Source organism: Leptodactylus fuscus, chromosome 5, assembly GCF_031893055.1.
Source record: "Leptodactylus fuscus isolate aLepFus1 chromosome 5, aLepFus1.hap2, whole genome shotgun sequence".
Lineage (NCBI taxonomy): Eukaryota > Metazoa > Chordata > Amphibia > Anura > Leptodactylidae > Leptodactylus > Leptodactylus fuscus.
In genome coordinates, this window is record NC_134269.1 from 95,683,215 (window position 1) to 95,699,194 (window position 15,980).

General features: G+C 41.3%; 1 protein-coding gene across 1 annotated transcript in view; it reads left to right on the top strand.

The window, feature by feature from the left end:
* The first annotated feature begins 2,129 nt into the window (after positions 1 to 2,129).
* The window catches only part of LOC142203251 (uncharacterized), a 39,068-nt gene continuing 25,217 nt past the window's right edge, over positions 2,130 to 15,980 (top strand). Inside the window, exons 1-2 of the mRNA XM_075273822.1 lie at positions 2,130 to 2,232; positions 9,382 to 10,064. Of these exons, the coding sequence (XP_075129923.1) occupies positions 9,414 to 10,064 (651 nt within the window). The 5' untranslated portion in view covers positions 2,130 to 2,232; positions 9,382 to 9,413. The remainder of the gene's footprint in view (positions 2,233 to 9,381; positions 10,065 to 15,980) is intronic.

The window sequence follows — 15,980 nt, forward strand, 5'->3', positions numbered from 1 at the left end:
ATTCAGTTTGGGGAGTCCACTTGAGGACCCCCCAAATGGAACACCGAACGCATTAAAATGAGGTTAGCAAAGAAACCACATGGACCCCACAGACAATAATGGGGTCTTTGCGCTTTCCGCGCGGTGTCCACACGAATCATGTGGAGAGAAAAGTACTTCAAACAGCACTTTTCTCTCCGCATGATTCATGCTGAAAACACACAGAACCCACTGTAATCTATGAGGTCCATGTGATTTCTTTGCTAACTGCATTTTAATGTATTCAGTTCAGGGGAGAGAGGAGGGGGGACCCGAACAGGCAGATGTGAACCTTGCCTTACCTATGGTACAAGAGTATTACTAGAGCAATCTGCCAGTATTAAATATGGGCACCTTCCCATTCCTTTTTTTATTTCCCCTTCACCTTTCTGTATTTAGTCTTACCTCCTTCAGACTTTCCTAACCCCTGCCTTTCTTTCCTAGATATATTTTTCTTCTACATATAATTATAAGATAAGATAAGATAATCCTTTAATAGTCCCACCTTGGGGAAATTTCAGCGTGTTACAGCAGCATAGTAATACAGATACAGGATAATACAGAGTAATATGTTACAGACGTAGACACAGATAAGCTGAGAAGAGAAGATATACTAGGAGTCCATGGCAGCTAAGGAAAAACAGAAGAGAAAGAGGAAGACCTCATGGTCATCCTCATAATCATTAGTTCTCTGTGCGGAGAGCTCTTCGTTTGGTCTGATGTAGATTATACAGCCTGGTCGCGGTTGGAAGGAAGGACCTGCGATAGCGCTCCTTCTCACACTTGGGGTGAAGCAGACGGTCGCTTACAGTGCTGCCAAGTCCCATCAGGGTCCCATACATGGGGTGGGATTTGTTCCCCCGCATGGAGGTCACCACAGACAGTATCCTTCTGTCACCCACCACCTGTACTGGGTCCAAGGGGCTCCCCAGGACAGAGCTGGCCCTCCTGATCAGCCTGTCAAGTCTATTTCTGTCCCTGGTTGATATACTGCTTCCCCAGCAGGCCACACCGAAAAAGATGGCTGAGGCAACCACAGAGTTGAAGAAGGCCCTAAGAAGTGTCCCCTGGACTCCGAAGGCCCTCAGCCTCCTGAGCAGGTAGAGTCTGCTGTGGCCCTTTCTGTGCAGCGCCTCCAGGTGATCAGCCCAGTCTAGTTTATTATTGAGGAGCACGCCCAGGTACTTATAGGTCCTGACTATCTCAATACATGTTCCTTGGATCTCCACCGGGGTCGGAGCACCTCTCCGTTTACTAAAGTCCACCACCATCTCCTTGGTCTTCCCAGCATTAATCCTGAGCTGGTTCTGCTGGCACCATTCAACAAAATCCCGGTTTAAGTCTCTGTATTCCCTATCATCGCCATCAGTGATAAGGCCGACTATAGCAGAGTCATCGGAGTACTTCTGTAAGTAACAGCTGGATGAGTTGTGCCTGAAGTCAGCAGTGTACAGTGTGAAGAGGAATGGGGCAAGAACTGTACCTTGAGGTGCCCCCGTACTACAGATCACAGTGTCAGACACACAGTCCTGGGCTCTCACATACTGAGGGCGGTTTGTCAGGTAGTCTAGTATCCAGTTGGACAGGTGGTGGTCCACACCACCAAGGTTCAGCTTCTCCCTCAGTAGCCCTGGCTGAATGGTGTTGAACGCACTGGAGAAATCAAAGAACATTATTCTCACAGTGTTCCCGGGTTTCTCCAGGTGAGAGAGAGCTCTGTGAAGAAGGTGGATGATGGTGTCATCTACCCCAATGCCTGGCCGATAGGCAAACTGGAGGGGGTCCAGAGCGGAGCTCACTAGGGGGCGTAGGTGTGTCAGGACCAGTCTCTCTAGGACCTTCATTAGGTGTGATGTCAGTGCTACAGGTCGGTAGTCATTGTGTACAATTACTCTCACTCACTATTACATTACTCACTCTAGTAATACTTTCAGTTATTGCTACATCTATTACCCACACCCCTATTCCCTATATACTGTACTGCATTGCTATTCTTACAAGCTGTTCCCATATCTAGTACTGGCAGATTTCTCTGCACAGTGATGCACTTCCGCCCACACTCTGACCACTTCCGCTCACTCTGGGACAGGAAGTGGCTAGGAAACTCTTCTGTCAAACTGAGAAGCCTCAACAAGCAGGGGATCTTGTTACTCAGCATCTGACATACCTAGAGCGCAGACTCCAATCTGCCAGCGGTCCTGAGTACTACAAGAGGTAAGAACTGTCTGACAGCAGGAATGACACTTGGATGTGGGTAGTAATTCCTTGGCTGTCATGTCTGGACTTGTATCCCTAATAACATGTGACCTGCACAGCTCCAATGATCTCTGTGTGTGCCTTTACAGCAATATAAGAGCTTTCTACCCTTCCTGTATGAGAACTAATGAGACTGTAATGTGTTACCTTATAGTTATGGGGTCACTGCTATTACTAACTAGGAGACGAGTGATCTTCTGCAGATATTGCTATAGAGGACCTCTGCGCCTTATTCACCCTATTATGTACTATAGTCTGCATCATACATGAGGAGATCCCTCACATAGTGGATTTTGTGAATCCAGATTGGATCATGTAATATAGACTGGACTGTTACCAATCGTATTCTATCTTATAACTGTTTATACTGTTGTACCATAGAGTCTGGTGAAGGCAGCATTGCAGGAAACGTTTACTGTTCTGTAAGAAACTTCTTTTCATTAAATCACCTCTTCATCTCATCCTAAGGAGTGTCGGAATTCTTTATACTCTCTACATATTGGGGTTGGGACCCTATTGAAGCTCCCACCAAGAAATTGTAACCTTGAGTGCTGCATACAAATCCTACAAGGAAGAGGCACTTAATAGTAATACAGAAAGCCTCAGGGGTTAGTGCCCTTCACCCGCCCTCATGAAGGGCTGCGGCAGCCATTAGCACACATTACCACATGTACAGACTTTCACCTGCTTGCCAGTCTCCAGCTGTGCTGATGCCCACCGGCATGGTACAGCTTATGGCTTCTGAGAATTGTTTAGAAAAATATCGGAAAATATTAGCGTAGCTAATAGCATGGCATTGTGTGTCAGAGGAGAAGGTGTACTTTGCCCCTTCCTGACACCAGCATTTTCCTTTTGGTTTTTTTTCCTTCTTGCTGTAATCTCTCTTCTTTTTTTTCTTCTTCAATATCACCATGTGAGAGTTTATGATTAACAGGATAATTTATCGTTTTTAATACTCCATATAATGTGTTCAACAGTTGGAATAAAAAAAAAAAGTGGGGTGGAATGGGAAAAAGCGCAATTCTGTCACTTGGATGTCATTTTTCTGCCATTCACTGCACCATAAAAATGATGTTGTTAGTTTTACACTGCTGTCAGTACAGTTCTGCCAGTCCAGTGTTACTTGTATTTTATTATGTTTTGATATTTTGACAAAATAAAAAAACTACTAAAAATGTTTTGTCACCATTCTGACAATATTTGAGGTGGCTGTCCAGGCTTAAAAGGGTTGGCTATTTTCAGACCAATATTTTGAAACAAATGTTATAGTTTGTATAATAAACATTTGTACAATTTTCCATTATACTTTCTGTATCAATTCCTCACAGTTTTCTAGATCTCGGCTTTCTGTCATTTATTTTGCTAACCTGTAGTGGATGAAACTCTGACCATGGTCATGTGATGGACACAGGAGTATATGGCTCATTACCAGGCAGATGTCTGATTACTGTGCTGTGACTATAACGAGCTGTGTGCCTGTGTGTACATCACATAATAATAATAAATTTTATTTATATAGCGCCAACATATTCCGCAGCGCTGTACAATTTGTAGGGTTCAAATACAGACAGAAAGATACATAACAAAGAAAGTCATTTCACACAACGGGACTGAGGGCCCTGCTCGCAGGAGCTTACAATCTATGAGATTGTAAGCCATGGTCAAATTTCATCCACTAGAGCCGTGATGGCAAACCTTTTAGAGACAGAGTGCCCAAACTGCAACCCAAAACCCGCTAAATTATTGCAAACTGCCAACACATCAATTTAACCTTAATATTGTGCGGATCCAAAAGTGCGGACAATTACGAACTCACAAAATACAGTTGTGTGAATGGGGCTTTACAGAGCTTTCAGTTCTAGAAACATTTTTGTACCAATTTTGAACAATTAATGTTCACTATTTACATTGCACAGATCTGTTTTATAGTGACCATGCAATGTTATTATGACCTATAATAAAATCACATGTCTTTTATAAAGCCAATACTGTGTGATATAAATAATGAGTGACCCCCACTCAGTACAATCTGCTCCACAGTGGCCTCCACACCGTATTATCTGTGCCACAGATGGGTACCCACAGAGGGGCCTCTGAGTGCCACCTCGGGCACCCGTGCCATAGATTCGCCATCACTGCACTAGAGGTAAGCAAAATGAATGACAGCAAGCAGAAATCTAGAAAACCGTGAGGAATTGATACAGAACGTATATTGGAAAATTGTACAACCTTTTATTATGCAAAAAATATTTTTCTCTCAACATTTGTCAGAAAGTGGTCAACCCCTTTAAGCTTTTTATGGCCTAACGGTTCCGGTCCTATACAATATACAGGGGCTGGAAGCAGAAAGCTCTGTGCCCTGTATAGTGTCCAGGTGCTGTCCCTGCAGCTCACCTCACACTGACTTCTAAAACTAAATCAAAGACAACCGATTGGAAGAAAATATTGGAGCAGCAGGAGTGGACCATGCTTGGAGACATTGAGGACAGGTGAAAAAAAAAATATTTATATATATGTATACACTGCTCCAATAAATAAAAGGAACACTCAAATAACACATCCTAGATCTGAGTGAATGAAATATTCTCATTGAATACTTTGTTCTGTACAAAGTTGAATGTGATGACAACAATATCACACAAAAATCATCAATGGAAATCACACTTATTAACCAACTAGCTGGTACCCGCGACTTCGTCTGCGGTGATTGTAGAAGTGGGTATATACAGGCGTGGGTAAGGTTTTCGTACTGTGTATAAGGTATGGGATATGAAATGTAAGTTTGTATCTTGTTTTTTCTGTAATTCAGAGAATACGTGAGACTTTTGTGTTGAAGGTAATTTGTATTAGAGCTGCTATACGGTGTTGTATTTTTTGATTTTCGTTTTTGACTCCCCTCCTTCTAAACCCCATAACTTTTTTATTTCTCCGCTCCCAGAGCCATATGAGGTCTTAATTTTTCCTGGGACAAATTTTTCTTCATGATGCCACCATTATTTATTCTATATAATGTACTGGGAAGCAGGGACAAAATTCTGAATGGGGTGGATTTGACGAAAAAATGCATTTCTGCGACTTTCTTACGGGCTTTGGTTTTACAGCGTTCACTGTGCAACCAAAATGACATGTCCCCTGTATTCTCTGTTTCGTTACGATGCTGGGGATACCAAATTTATATGGTTTTATTTACATTTTGACCCCTTAAAAAAATCCAAAACTGTTAAAAAATTTTTTTTTTTGAAAAGTCGTCATATTCCGACAGCCGTAACTTTTTTATACATCCGTGTACGGGGATGTATAGGGCGTCTTTTTTTGCGGGGTCGGGTGTACTTTTTAGTTCTACCATTTTCGGGAAATGTTATTGCTTTGATCACTTTTTATTCAAATTTTTATCAGAATCAAAACAGTGAAAAAACGGCGGTTTGGCACTTTTGACCATTTTTCCCGCTACGGCGTTTACCGAACAGGAAAAATGTTTGTATAGCTTTGTAGAGCGGGCGATTTCGGACGCGGGGATACCTAACATGTATGTGTTTCACAGTTTTTAACTACTTTTATATGTGTTCTAGGGAAAGGGGGGTGATTTGAATTTTTAATCCTTTATTTGTTTTTATATTTTTTTTACTTTTTTTTTAAAACTTTTTTTTTTTTGCATTTATTAGACCTCCTAGGGGTATTGACATGGGTGGGCGGTGTCGCGGATTGTCAGAGCGGTGGGGGTCGGCAAACATGGCTGCTCCGGAGCGTTAAAGAGAACCTCCTGGAGTATCGTTAAGGTGAGGGGCAAAGTGGTAAAGTATATGTAAATGTGATTGTGTGGGGTTAGGGGCTAGGCTGCAGAGGGCAATATGAATTTTGTGACTTGCTATGGTCCAGTGTGTGAGATTGCAGAGATGGTGGTGTGAGTTTGGGTTTTGTGGGGGTCCTGGCACAAACGTATGTGCGCTGTTGTGACGAAAAGTAGCCTATTGCGCAATCGGGTGTATTAACTATGTTTGTGGAAACTTTCAGCCAAATCGGTCGAGCGGGTTTTGCGTGATTGACTAACAAACATCCAAACATCCACACAAACCCACAAACATCCAAACTCACAAACTTTCACATTTATAATATTAATAGGATGGAGGCCTGGATTTGGAGTCACCCCCTAAATTAATGTGGACAAACCCACTACAGGCTGATCTAACTTTGATGTAATGTTCTTAAAACATGTCAATATGAGGCTCAGTAGTGTGTGTGGCCTCCACGTGCCCGTATGACCTACCTACAATGCCTGGGCATGCTCCTGATGAGGTTGCGGATGCGCTCCTGAGGGATCTCCTCCCAGACCTGGACTAAAGCATCTGCCAACTCCTGGACAGTCATTAAGATAACATTTTGGGGATTGTATAAGATTTGCATCACTTTTCAATAACATTTTCTTGGCAGGTGAATCTGCAAAAAAACAGAGGTTCGATCATTCTGATTTTTCTCCTGTTCTGCCGTCCACCATACAGGATATATATTTTTACATGTTTATAGATTGAGCAGTTATGGATGTAGGGATGCCTAATGTGTTTGTTTATTTTTATTTGTGAATAAACAAAAGAGGGTGATTTGAATTTTAATATTTTTTTAAAAAACTTTGACCCCGTAGGGTCATTGAACTGAGTCTGATCACCAGTACTGCAGTATTAAACAACTCCAATATTGTAAAATCCATTGATTTATATTACAGACTCACTACTACAAAGAAATCATGGATGAGTCATTTAAAGGGCTAAAGCCCATGGTCACATAGGAATTTAATTGCAGACATTGTGTCTTCATTATGTAAAACAGTGGAGATTTGGCGGCTATATAACCTGCTCAGCTGCTGCTCAGGCACCATGTTCAAAGTCCCAATGTCTGCCATAGTTGTATGGCTGATGTCTGAAAGGAGACAAGGCATAAGAAAACTATATAAAATTTGTATCACCATGAGCATACAGACACAGAATAAAGGTAATGTATTATTTTTACCACCACAGAAACAAATCTCGTAAAAATAATGCCCCAGAAGGTGGGGGTTTGTTTGTGTGTTTTGTTTTTTAAATTTCACACCATTCAGAATTTTTTTCTAACTTTCCAATACATATGAAATATTAAATGGTGTCATTTGGAAGTACAATTTATCCTGCAAGAAAAAAAATCTTTTATGATTATTTGAGAGAAAATAAAAAGAAAGTTATGGATGTTGGAAGGCAGGGAGGAAAAATGGAAATGCAAAATTGGCCCTGACCTGAAATAAAGAAAAATGTGTCTCATTGAAAATGCAGTCTAATGTGCAAGCAGCATCCTAAAGAGCAGGAGGAACTAATAAGATTGAGGTATATATGTTTAAGAAGATAAGGAAAATAAGATTGCTGTCAACAATAGGAGGGTTTATTTTTGTCAATTAACAAAATTCATAGTGAATGAATAAAAGAAAAATGTAAATGAAATCAGTATATATTGTGACTTTCCGTTACCTTCAAAATAGGGCTGAAGAACACTACAATATTGAGTGTATGCAGTGCAGTATGGTGGAGGCAACTATCAGCAAATGGAGCTGGGGATTTGGTCATGATGTATTCAATGCTAAAGAAGGTCAAGGAGTTAAGAGAAGTGATACTGTGGCCCCCATGGACCCTGATCTCAACAATACCGAGACTCTCTGGGATTATATGATATGACAGAAAAATTTGAGCAAGCGTACAACCACAGAAGATCTGTGCTTAGGTCTCAGAGATGTTCCAAACAATCCCTGTTAAGCTCCTTCAAAACCTGTGTGCAAGTGTAGCTAGAAGGAGGGATTCTGTTTAGAAGGCAAAGGACAGTCACACCAAATATTTATTTCCTTTAGATTTCTTTTGTTCATTCATTTTCATTTTAATTGAAAAAAATAAATTGACCATTTATTTATTTATTTATTTATTTATTTTTTAACATTCGAAGGGTAGGTTCATACTGCCAGTATTTAATGTCTGTCACAGGCTGAGAGCAATGGACATTAAAGGACAGGGAGCTCTGTCGTCTTCTGTCTGCATTCACCCCAGTGTAAAAAAAAAAAAACCTGACGGAAGCTTTTTTCGGTCATGTTTTTTCTTTTTAATGGAAGAAAAAGTTGTGCATGCAGGACTTTCTTCTGTTACAAAAGTAAACTATATTGCATTAGTGGGAACAGAGAGAGATGGAGGGGGCTCCTATGATGGATGAAAATAACAGACATTAACAACAGTAGTATGAACATAACCTTACCTTGCAGCATTTTTTTCACACCTACCTGAAACTTTTGCAGATAACTTTATATATGTGTATGTTTGTGTAGGGAAATCTTCTGTATGACTAGTAATTTATTGATTTACCGTAAGACTCTGGTCCATCTGAACTTAGGGGTCCAGTGGGCCGGTCCTGATCAATGATTGTCAGTTATTTCTGTAGAGGGGATATCGTCACTCCATAGGGAGAGAGCCACCATTTAGGCTTCTTAATTACATCATGGAAGTCAGATTTGCATATTCTTCCCATGTTCCTTTGCACAGTGGAGCGCTCATGGCTTAATAAGACTCCACACACCTAAATGGTGGTCTCTCCCTATGGAGTGAAGATATCCCCTCAACTCTGTCTAAGCCTCTCACCTCTGCCAGGTCAGTCCTCTCTGCGCCAAGCTTACGAGATGCAACACATCGAATCATCTGTCCTTGGCTGAGAGACTTTACCTAGTAAAATCCCAACATTATTGCAAACAAAGACCTCTGAGAAGGTCGGCATGATGTTAAAGGGAGCGCCCTCTATTGGTTTGCTTGACTGAGACTCTGTTTTCCTAATTACATCATGGAAGATAGACTTGCACATCCTCAGTGAGCGCCCTTTATTGGTGTGCATTCTTGAGGTACTGGCTTCCTAATTACATCATGGAAGTCAGATTTGCATATTCTTCCCAAGTTATTTCTGTATTCATGCTTAGACAGGCAAGTCTATCACTAACTGATCAGGACTGCCTAATGAGAAGAGGGTTACATAAATGGTTTTCTGCTATGTTGTTTAGCACTTTGTAGACTGTAAAACAAAGCACTGCTAACCATAATTTTGTATGATTCATTTCAGGTTGCTTTTCATCTGTATTCCTCTGCATTAAGATGGCTGAAAGTGAAGCACAAAGTACAGATCTCTCTTCTTCCTTACAAGAAGGTGCTACTCCGAGTCAGAATGTAACGCAGCATGTTCAACAGCCTCCCTTGTGCAGGTTTTACTCCCAGGGACGTTTCTGCCAGTTTGGGCGGAGATGCCGATTTCTACACCAACGAATATATGACAAGCGTCCTGTGAAGAATAATAATTCAGCCTTACAAAATAACACTGTGGTTGAAGTTACTGATCCACCGGTCGCTGAAAGTAAAAGCTCACCCAATCCTGTGCTAACAAAGAGTCGCACTGAACCACCACACAAGCAATATCAAAACAGAAGGCTATGCCGTTACTTTGCTGCAGGATACTGCTCCATGGATCAGAACTGCAGGTTTTGGCATCCTCAGATGATTCCACCAGTCCATGAGATCTCCTCTGGAAACAAGAAACCACCTTTTAGAGCTAAGGTGGAGCGACCATCAGTTATTCCAGAAGATATAAGGACTACAAATCTAACTGCAGATATGGCCAATAAGCTTAGAGAGACCGAAATATCTCAACTCTTAAAGCGGTTTCCTAAGGACAAACTGATCATCCAAGAGAGAGAGGATGGAAAAGTTACCTATTATAGGGTAACTGTGGAGCCTACAGATCCAGACTGGGTGAGTTATTATCTCTGATCCAGGAGCAACCAATTCCAATCTTCTTTATGAGAATGTGTTAATAATGCGGTCTAAGAATACATTATTCAGTACAGTCTCAGGGCGTGTTTACACCTGCGCTCGTCGTCCAGTTTGTGTAATGCAGCCGATTTCCGTCTTCTGCCCTGAGAGACTGGACAGGAGGCGGAAATCCAACTGTCGGTTTTCAAACCCATTCACTTGAATGGGTTTGCAAAGGTGACCTCCCATGTGCGTCTTCTGCCTGTCCATGGGGAAACTGTTTTTTTTAACTGGACACAAAGTCCTGCATGTCCAACTTTGTGTCTGGCTAAAGAAAAAAAAACGGTTTCCCCACGGAGAGGTAGAAGACGCTCACAGGCGGTCACCTTTGCAAACCCATTCAAGGGAATGGTTTTGAAAACTGACCGTTGGGTTTCCGCCTCCTGTCCAATTTCATGGGGAAGAAGATGGAAACCGGCCAAATTACACAAACTGGACTACAAGCGCAGGTGTGAACCCGGCCTCAGTTCACTATTAAATAGAAATCTTTGATAAGTTTATGTTGCATATTCAGATGTTATGGAAATAAAGCTTAAACAGGTTATTCCACAAAAACATACACCACAGTGTGGCTAAATGTTAGGTTGCTGAGAGTGGAGTCTCTGGGATCATTACAGGTACAGGTTTTTCATTGGGGCCCAGGAGCTTCATGTTATACCATTGGTTCTTCCCATTGTAAGTAACTGAAACATTGACAGAACCACTGACAGTGATACAAAATGTAGATGCAAACAGAGTCTTAGCAATCATCCTTAATTGAAAGGGTTTTCCGACATTGCAATATTGATGGCCTACCCTTAGATCTGATAGTCTTCAGTATCAGTATCACCCTGACACCCCCATCAATCAGCTTTTTGAAAAAACCCAGCGTCAGACATAGCGGCTGAGTGCTGCTGTGAGAAATAGTGGGGAAAAGTCCAGTTTTTGTGTGAGAGTGGAGAACAATGTGCGAGAGGAGCAGTCTGTGAGAAAAGAGGGTCATAGAGACCAGCCTATGTAAAGGTAGGGTATAGGGAGAAGTGTCTGGGGAGAGCCATGAGGAGTAATGTGTAGAATAGAAGGTGGGCATGAGGGCGCTGTCTTTGTGCCAGAGGTGTCTCTTAGGAGAGCAGTCTGGGACTTGAAATTATTTACATGTCATGTCTGGGGTCTGAGTTCATTTAGGGGTCTGATCTGACATGTGAATGGATTTTAGATTCTGTCAAAGGGTCTGGATGAGTTTTATTGTCTGGTGTTTATAGGGGGTCTAGTTTGAAGTCAGATTAATTTAGGGTGCATCAAAGACCCCAGCACTCCAAAAAAGAGAATATGCTATTTAGATCAGATTTATTAGGTGAATGCATTCCATCTGTCTGTGACATTTCAGTCTGTCCCGGTCCTTCATCAGACAGTCTTTTCACCTGGTAGAGAAGTAGAAGTTGGAGGAAAGTTAGTCCATATCCCAATATACTTTCTAGATCAATTCCTTACGGTTTACTATATCCGTGCTTGCTGTCATTCATTCTGCTTACTGTCAGTGGATAAAAATCACTCCATGGTCATGTGATGGACACACAGGCACACAGCTTGTTACAAGACAGATGTCTGATTACTGTGCTGTCACTATGGCAAGCTGTGAACCTGTGTGTCCATCACATGACCATAGACTGTATATCGCATGACCATGCATTGATATGATTTGCACCAAATTTATAAAATGTTGCACATTGATAAATGAGGTGCATCTATCTGAAACGTCTTCCTGAAATGCGACATCACTTTCTATGCCACCCACTGGGTGTTGTGAGCGGTGCAGAAATCAGAAAGTTGAGCTTGATCAGTCACAAATATCTGCATTTTTTTACATCAGAATTCAGGAGTGCCGGGCTTGATAAATTTCCCCTATTGTTTTTAATGCGATTATTCAAAATAATACACAGTTGCCATCATTACATTAATAAATATCCCCCCCCCCCACTGTGCCACTAAGCGAATTGGTATTGAGAGCAATGGTGTGCAAGAGTGCACACAATGAAAGACTCTTGCATCACATCACTGTGAAATTATTAAGAGTACATTGTTTTATATACTTGACAGGCGATTAACGTAAAATATTTGATCACAAAATCATTAGGAAATTCATAGATGGGTTATTTATTAACAGCCACATGGTGCATACTTGGGAAATCAATGATATTTGTTGCTTTCCTGCCCCCCCTTTGGGAATGTAGTATTACTATTAAGAACATATTAGCTGTATAGGATCTATTTGTATTCTCAGAGATACATTTGGGTTTAACATTTATTATATGACTCTGTTTCCAGTGTGGCACAACTTCTTAGGCATGCTAGACACATAGCTCTGAAAACACATCATGGCTGGTATATATGGAAACTTTACATTTCCTTTCTCAACGCTTTTCACAATGATCAAAGTGGATGTATAATTGTCAAAACACATATTATTTGTCACTTTTTGTTATGTAAATATCCCCTAATGCTTCTTTGAAATCTACATATAACATTGAGATGGTTTTTAGTGACATGCCGTGTTTTGTCACCTTTCAGGAGCCTTTCTCACAGATTCACAGAAAACAAACCCCAACAAGACAGCACACCATTTAGTTTCCGGTTAAATGACTGACCCCATGATCAAAACCTAATGGTCCGCATGACAGTCAGCTGGGTCCATCAGGAACATTAGTATCTGTTATGTGGCATAATTTGGTTGTTGTCCCTATGTAAATTAATACAACCTTCTAATGTACTTTAATTCCCAGTACTGGATCACTGGCCTTCTCTCAGATCTCTTCTCCTGGTTCCAGAATCTTATCTTCTGCTTTTGTTTCAACATAGCAGAGAGCTTCCTGCCCTCCCTTAGTCTCCGTGACTTGCTTGAAGGGTTGATTTGCTTGGTGGTCATGTAAATAGCCCCCATTCACATGCACTGAAATTAATGAGGCCGTTTGATGGCCATTAAAAAAAACCCATCCATAATACATGAAATATTAACTATTTTAACTATTGTGTGAATATATTGTTACTTAGAAGTGAAGGCAGCAGCAGCCAGGAATGTGGATGTGGCTACAGCTGCTTCCAGGTATGTAGTTAAACACCCTCAGATATGCTTGGTTCACATCTGCGTTGTGATTCCGTCCAGGGGAATTCACATGAGGACCGAACGCAACTGCAAGCGGTGAGCAGTAAAAGCACACGGACCCCATTCGGTATTCCGTTCGGGTGGTAAAGAAGTTGGCTGACTTGCCTAATGACATGAGCTAGACTGCCAGTCCTCTTCATCACATAACTGACACAGGTAGCAGGAAGATCTCTGCCTGTGGACAAAAGCACAAATGAAGCTTCTGGGGAAAAAAAGAGATAGAGGTCTGAATTTAGGGTATTGGTGCAGTATTTTGAATTAAAGGAGTTTCTTGTGACCATAACCACATTTAGATTTGTAGACAATTAAAAGTTAAACATTTTTGAAAATGTAAATAATAAAAATTTTGTATAAATCTAAAGATTTTCTCTACTTATCTTCATGTTGATAATCCTTTGTCTTCATCGTTTGCCAATGGATACGACAATCAATGCAAGACCTTTTTATGGTATTGTCAGAAACCCAGCTATGATATCCTTATTGCGGTCAACTTATCAGACAGGGACATTACATGCAGGAGAAAATAATCCAGACACAAGGAAATCAGGGCTGGGTCTTTGACCAGTGTCAGACCATTGATGTTCCTGCATTCATGGTTGTGTATTCTTTGGTAAATGAAAATCTTTAAATTTTTGCCAATTGTTTATTTGTATTTTCAAAAATGTTTAATTTTAACTTTTAATTGTCTGCAAATTTGGATATGGTTATGTTCATGGGAACACCCCCTTGGGCTGAGGCTCCACGTTGCGGAAACGCAGCTTTTTTATGGCAGATTTTTGCTGCGGTTTTTTGAGCCAAAGCCAAGAATAGCTACAAAAGGAATCTATAGGTAGCTTTTATACTTCTGCATCTGTTTAATCCACTCCTGGCTTTGGCTCAAAATAATGCAACAATAGTAATAGTACTATTACTATTATTAGCAACAATAGTAAGTTTTACTAATTTATCTTTGGACGGCAACCAACCAAAAAGTCTCTGTGTTTAAAATGTGCAGCATGTAATTTTAGCTGCGGACTCAAAAGCTGTTTCCCTATATATTGAAGAGAGGAAGAAAAAAAAAAAGCTGAGAAAGACACAGCAAAAACTATGAGGAAAAAAGCAACACATTTTTAGATACCTTTTTAGCCTTAAAGGGGTATTCCCATGTACATAGTTATTTTTAAATTTGTAGATAATTAAAAGTTAAGCATTTTTGCAAATATACCGTATTTTTCGGACTATAAGACGCACTTTTTTTCCCCCAAATTTGGGGGGAAAAGAAGGGTGTGTCTTATAGTCCGAATGTGGCACCTGGCATCCGCTGTACTAGAGAGACGGATGCCGGCAAGTGATAGACGCCGGGGCCTGAGACATCGCTGCGCTTCTCTGCCCTGCATGAAGCCAGCAGCGGGAGGAGTGATGCTATTCCGCTCCTCCGTCCCCCTGCCGCTGGCTTCAGGCAGGGCAGAGGAGCAATGTCTCAGGCCCCGGCACCTGTGCTGGCGTCTATCCCTCGCCGGCATCCGCCTCTCTAGTACAGCGGATGCCGGGTCAGTATCGGTGGCCCTTTCTCCCCCGGGGCCGGTCCCCACCGGCCCCGTACCTGTAAAGTTGCAGGCCGGCTCCTGCGCGGCGATATCGCAGGAGCCGACCTGTTCGGGTGAGAGCCGGGAGCCTAATGAGGCTCCCAGGCCTGTCACTGCTGTATTAGTATTGCGGCTGGTCTCTATGACCAGCCGTAATACTAATAGACAGAATGTCCCATAGACGGCAATACAGTTGTATTGCCGTCTATGGGACTTGCAATCAAGTGACCGCAGGTTCAAGCCCCGGGGGGAATAAAATAGTAAAAAAAAAAAAAAAAAAGCTTTAAAAATATAAATAAAAGTTCTAAATCACCTCCTGTCCCTAGGAAAAAAAAAATGTATATATACATATACCACCGGGTTTTTTTTCAATACAAGGTGATCTAAGCAATAGATATTCCCCAAAATGGTATAACTAAAAAGTACTTCTGGCCCCGCAAAAAAAACACTCTATGCATCCCCGTACAGCTGCAGGGTCACCTGTCAATGTGGCCTTGCAGCTGTTGCAAAACTACAACTCCCATATATTAAATATTTTACCATTTTTTGCTTCAAAATTTTTTTTCCCTATTTTCCTCCTCTAAAACCTAGGTGCGTCTTATAGTCCAGTGCGTCTTATAGTCCGAAAAATACGGTAAGTAATTAAACATTTTGCAGAGTTTTAAAGATTTTCTCTAAATATCTTGTGGTCACAGTCCGTTGTCTTGATCGGTTGCCAGTGGATACGACCATAAATGCAGGAACTTTCTAAGGACAGAAAATCAGCTATGATTTCTTTATTGTGGCTGGGATATCGTCTGATACATGTAGTGTCCCTGCCTGATGACCCAGCTACAATAAAAAATCATGGCTGGGTGTTTGACAAGTCCCAGACCATAGAAAGTTTCTGCATTAGTGGTCGTTACCATTGACAACCGATCAAGACAACAGACGTCACCACTAAGATGGTTAGAGGAAATTTTTAAAACTCTGCTGAATTTTTAATTACTTATATTTGTAAAACTGTTTAACTTTTAATTATCTACAAATATAGATATGATTATGTTGATGGGAATACCCCTTTAAACGCTTTTCTTTCTGAAGGAGATTGACCCTGGTAATGGTCCGACACAAACCATCATTTATTTCCATCACATCCCACAGCCAAAATAT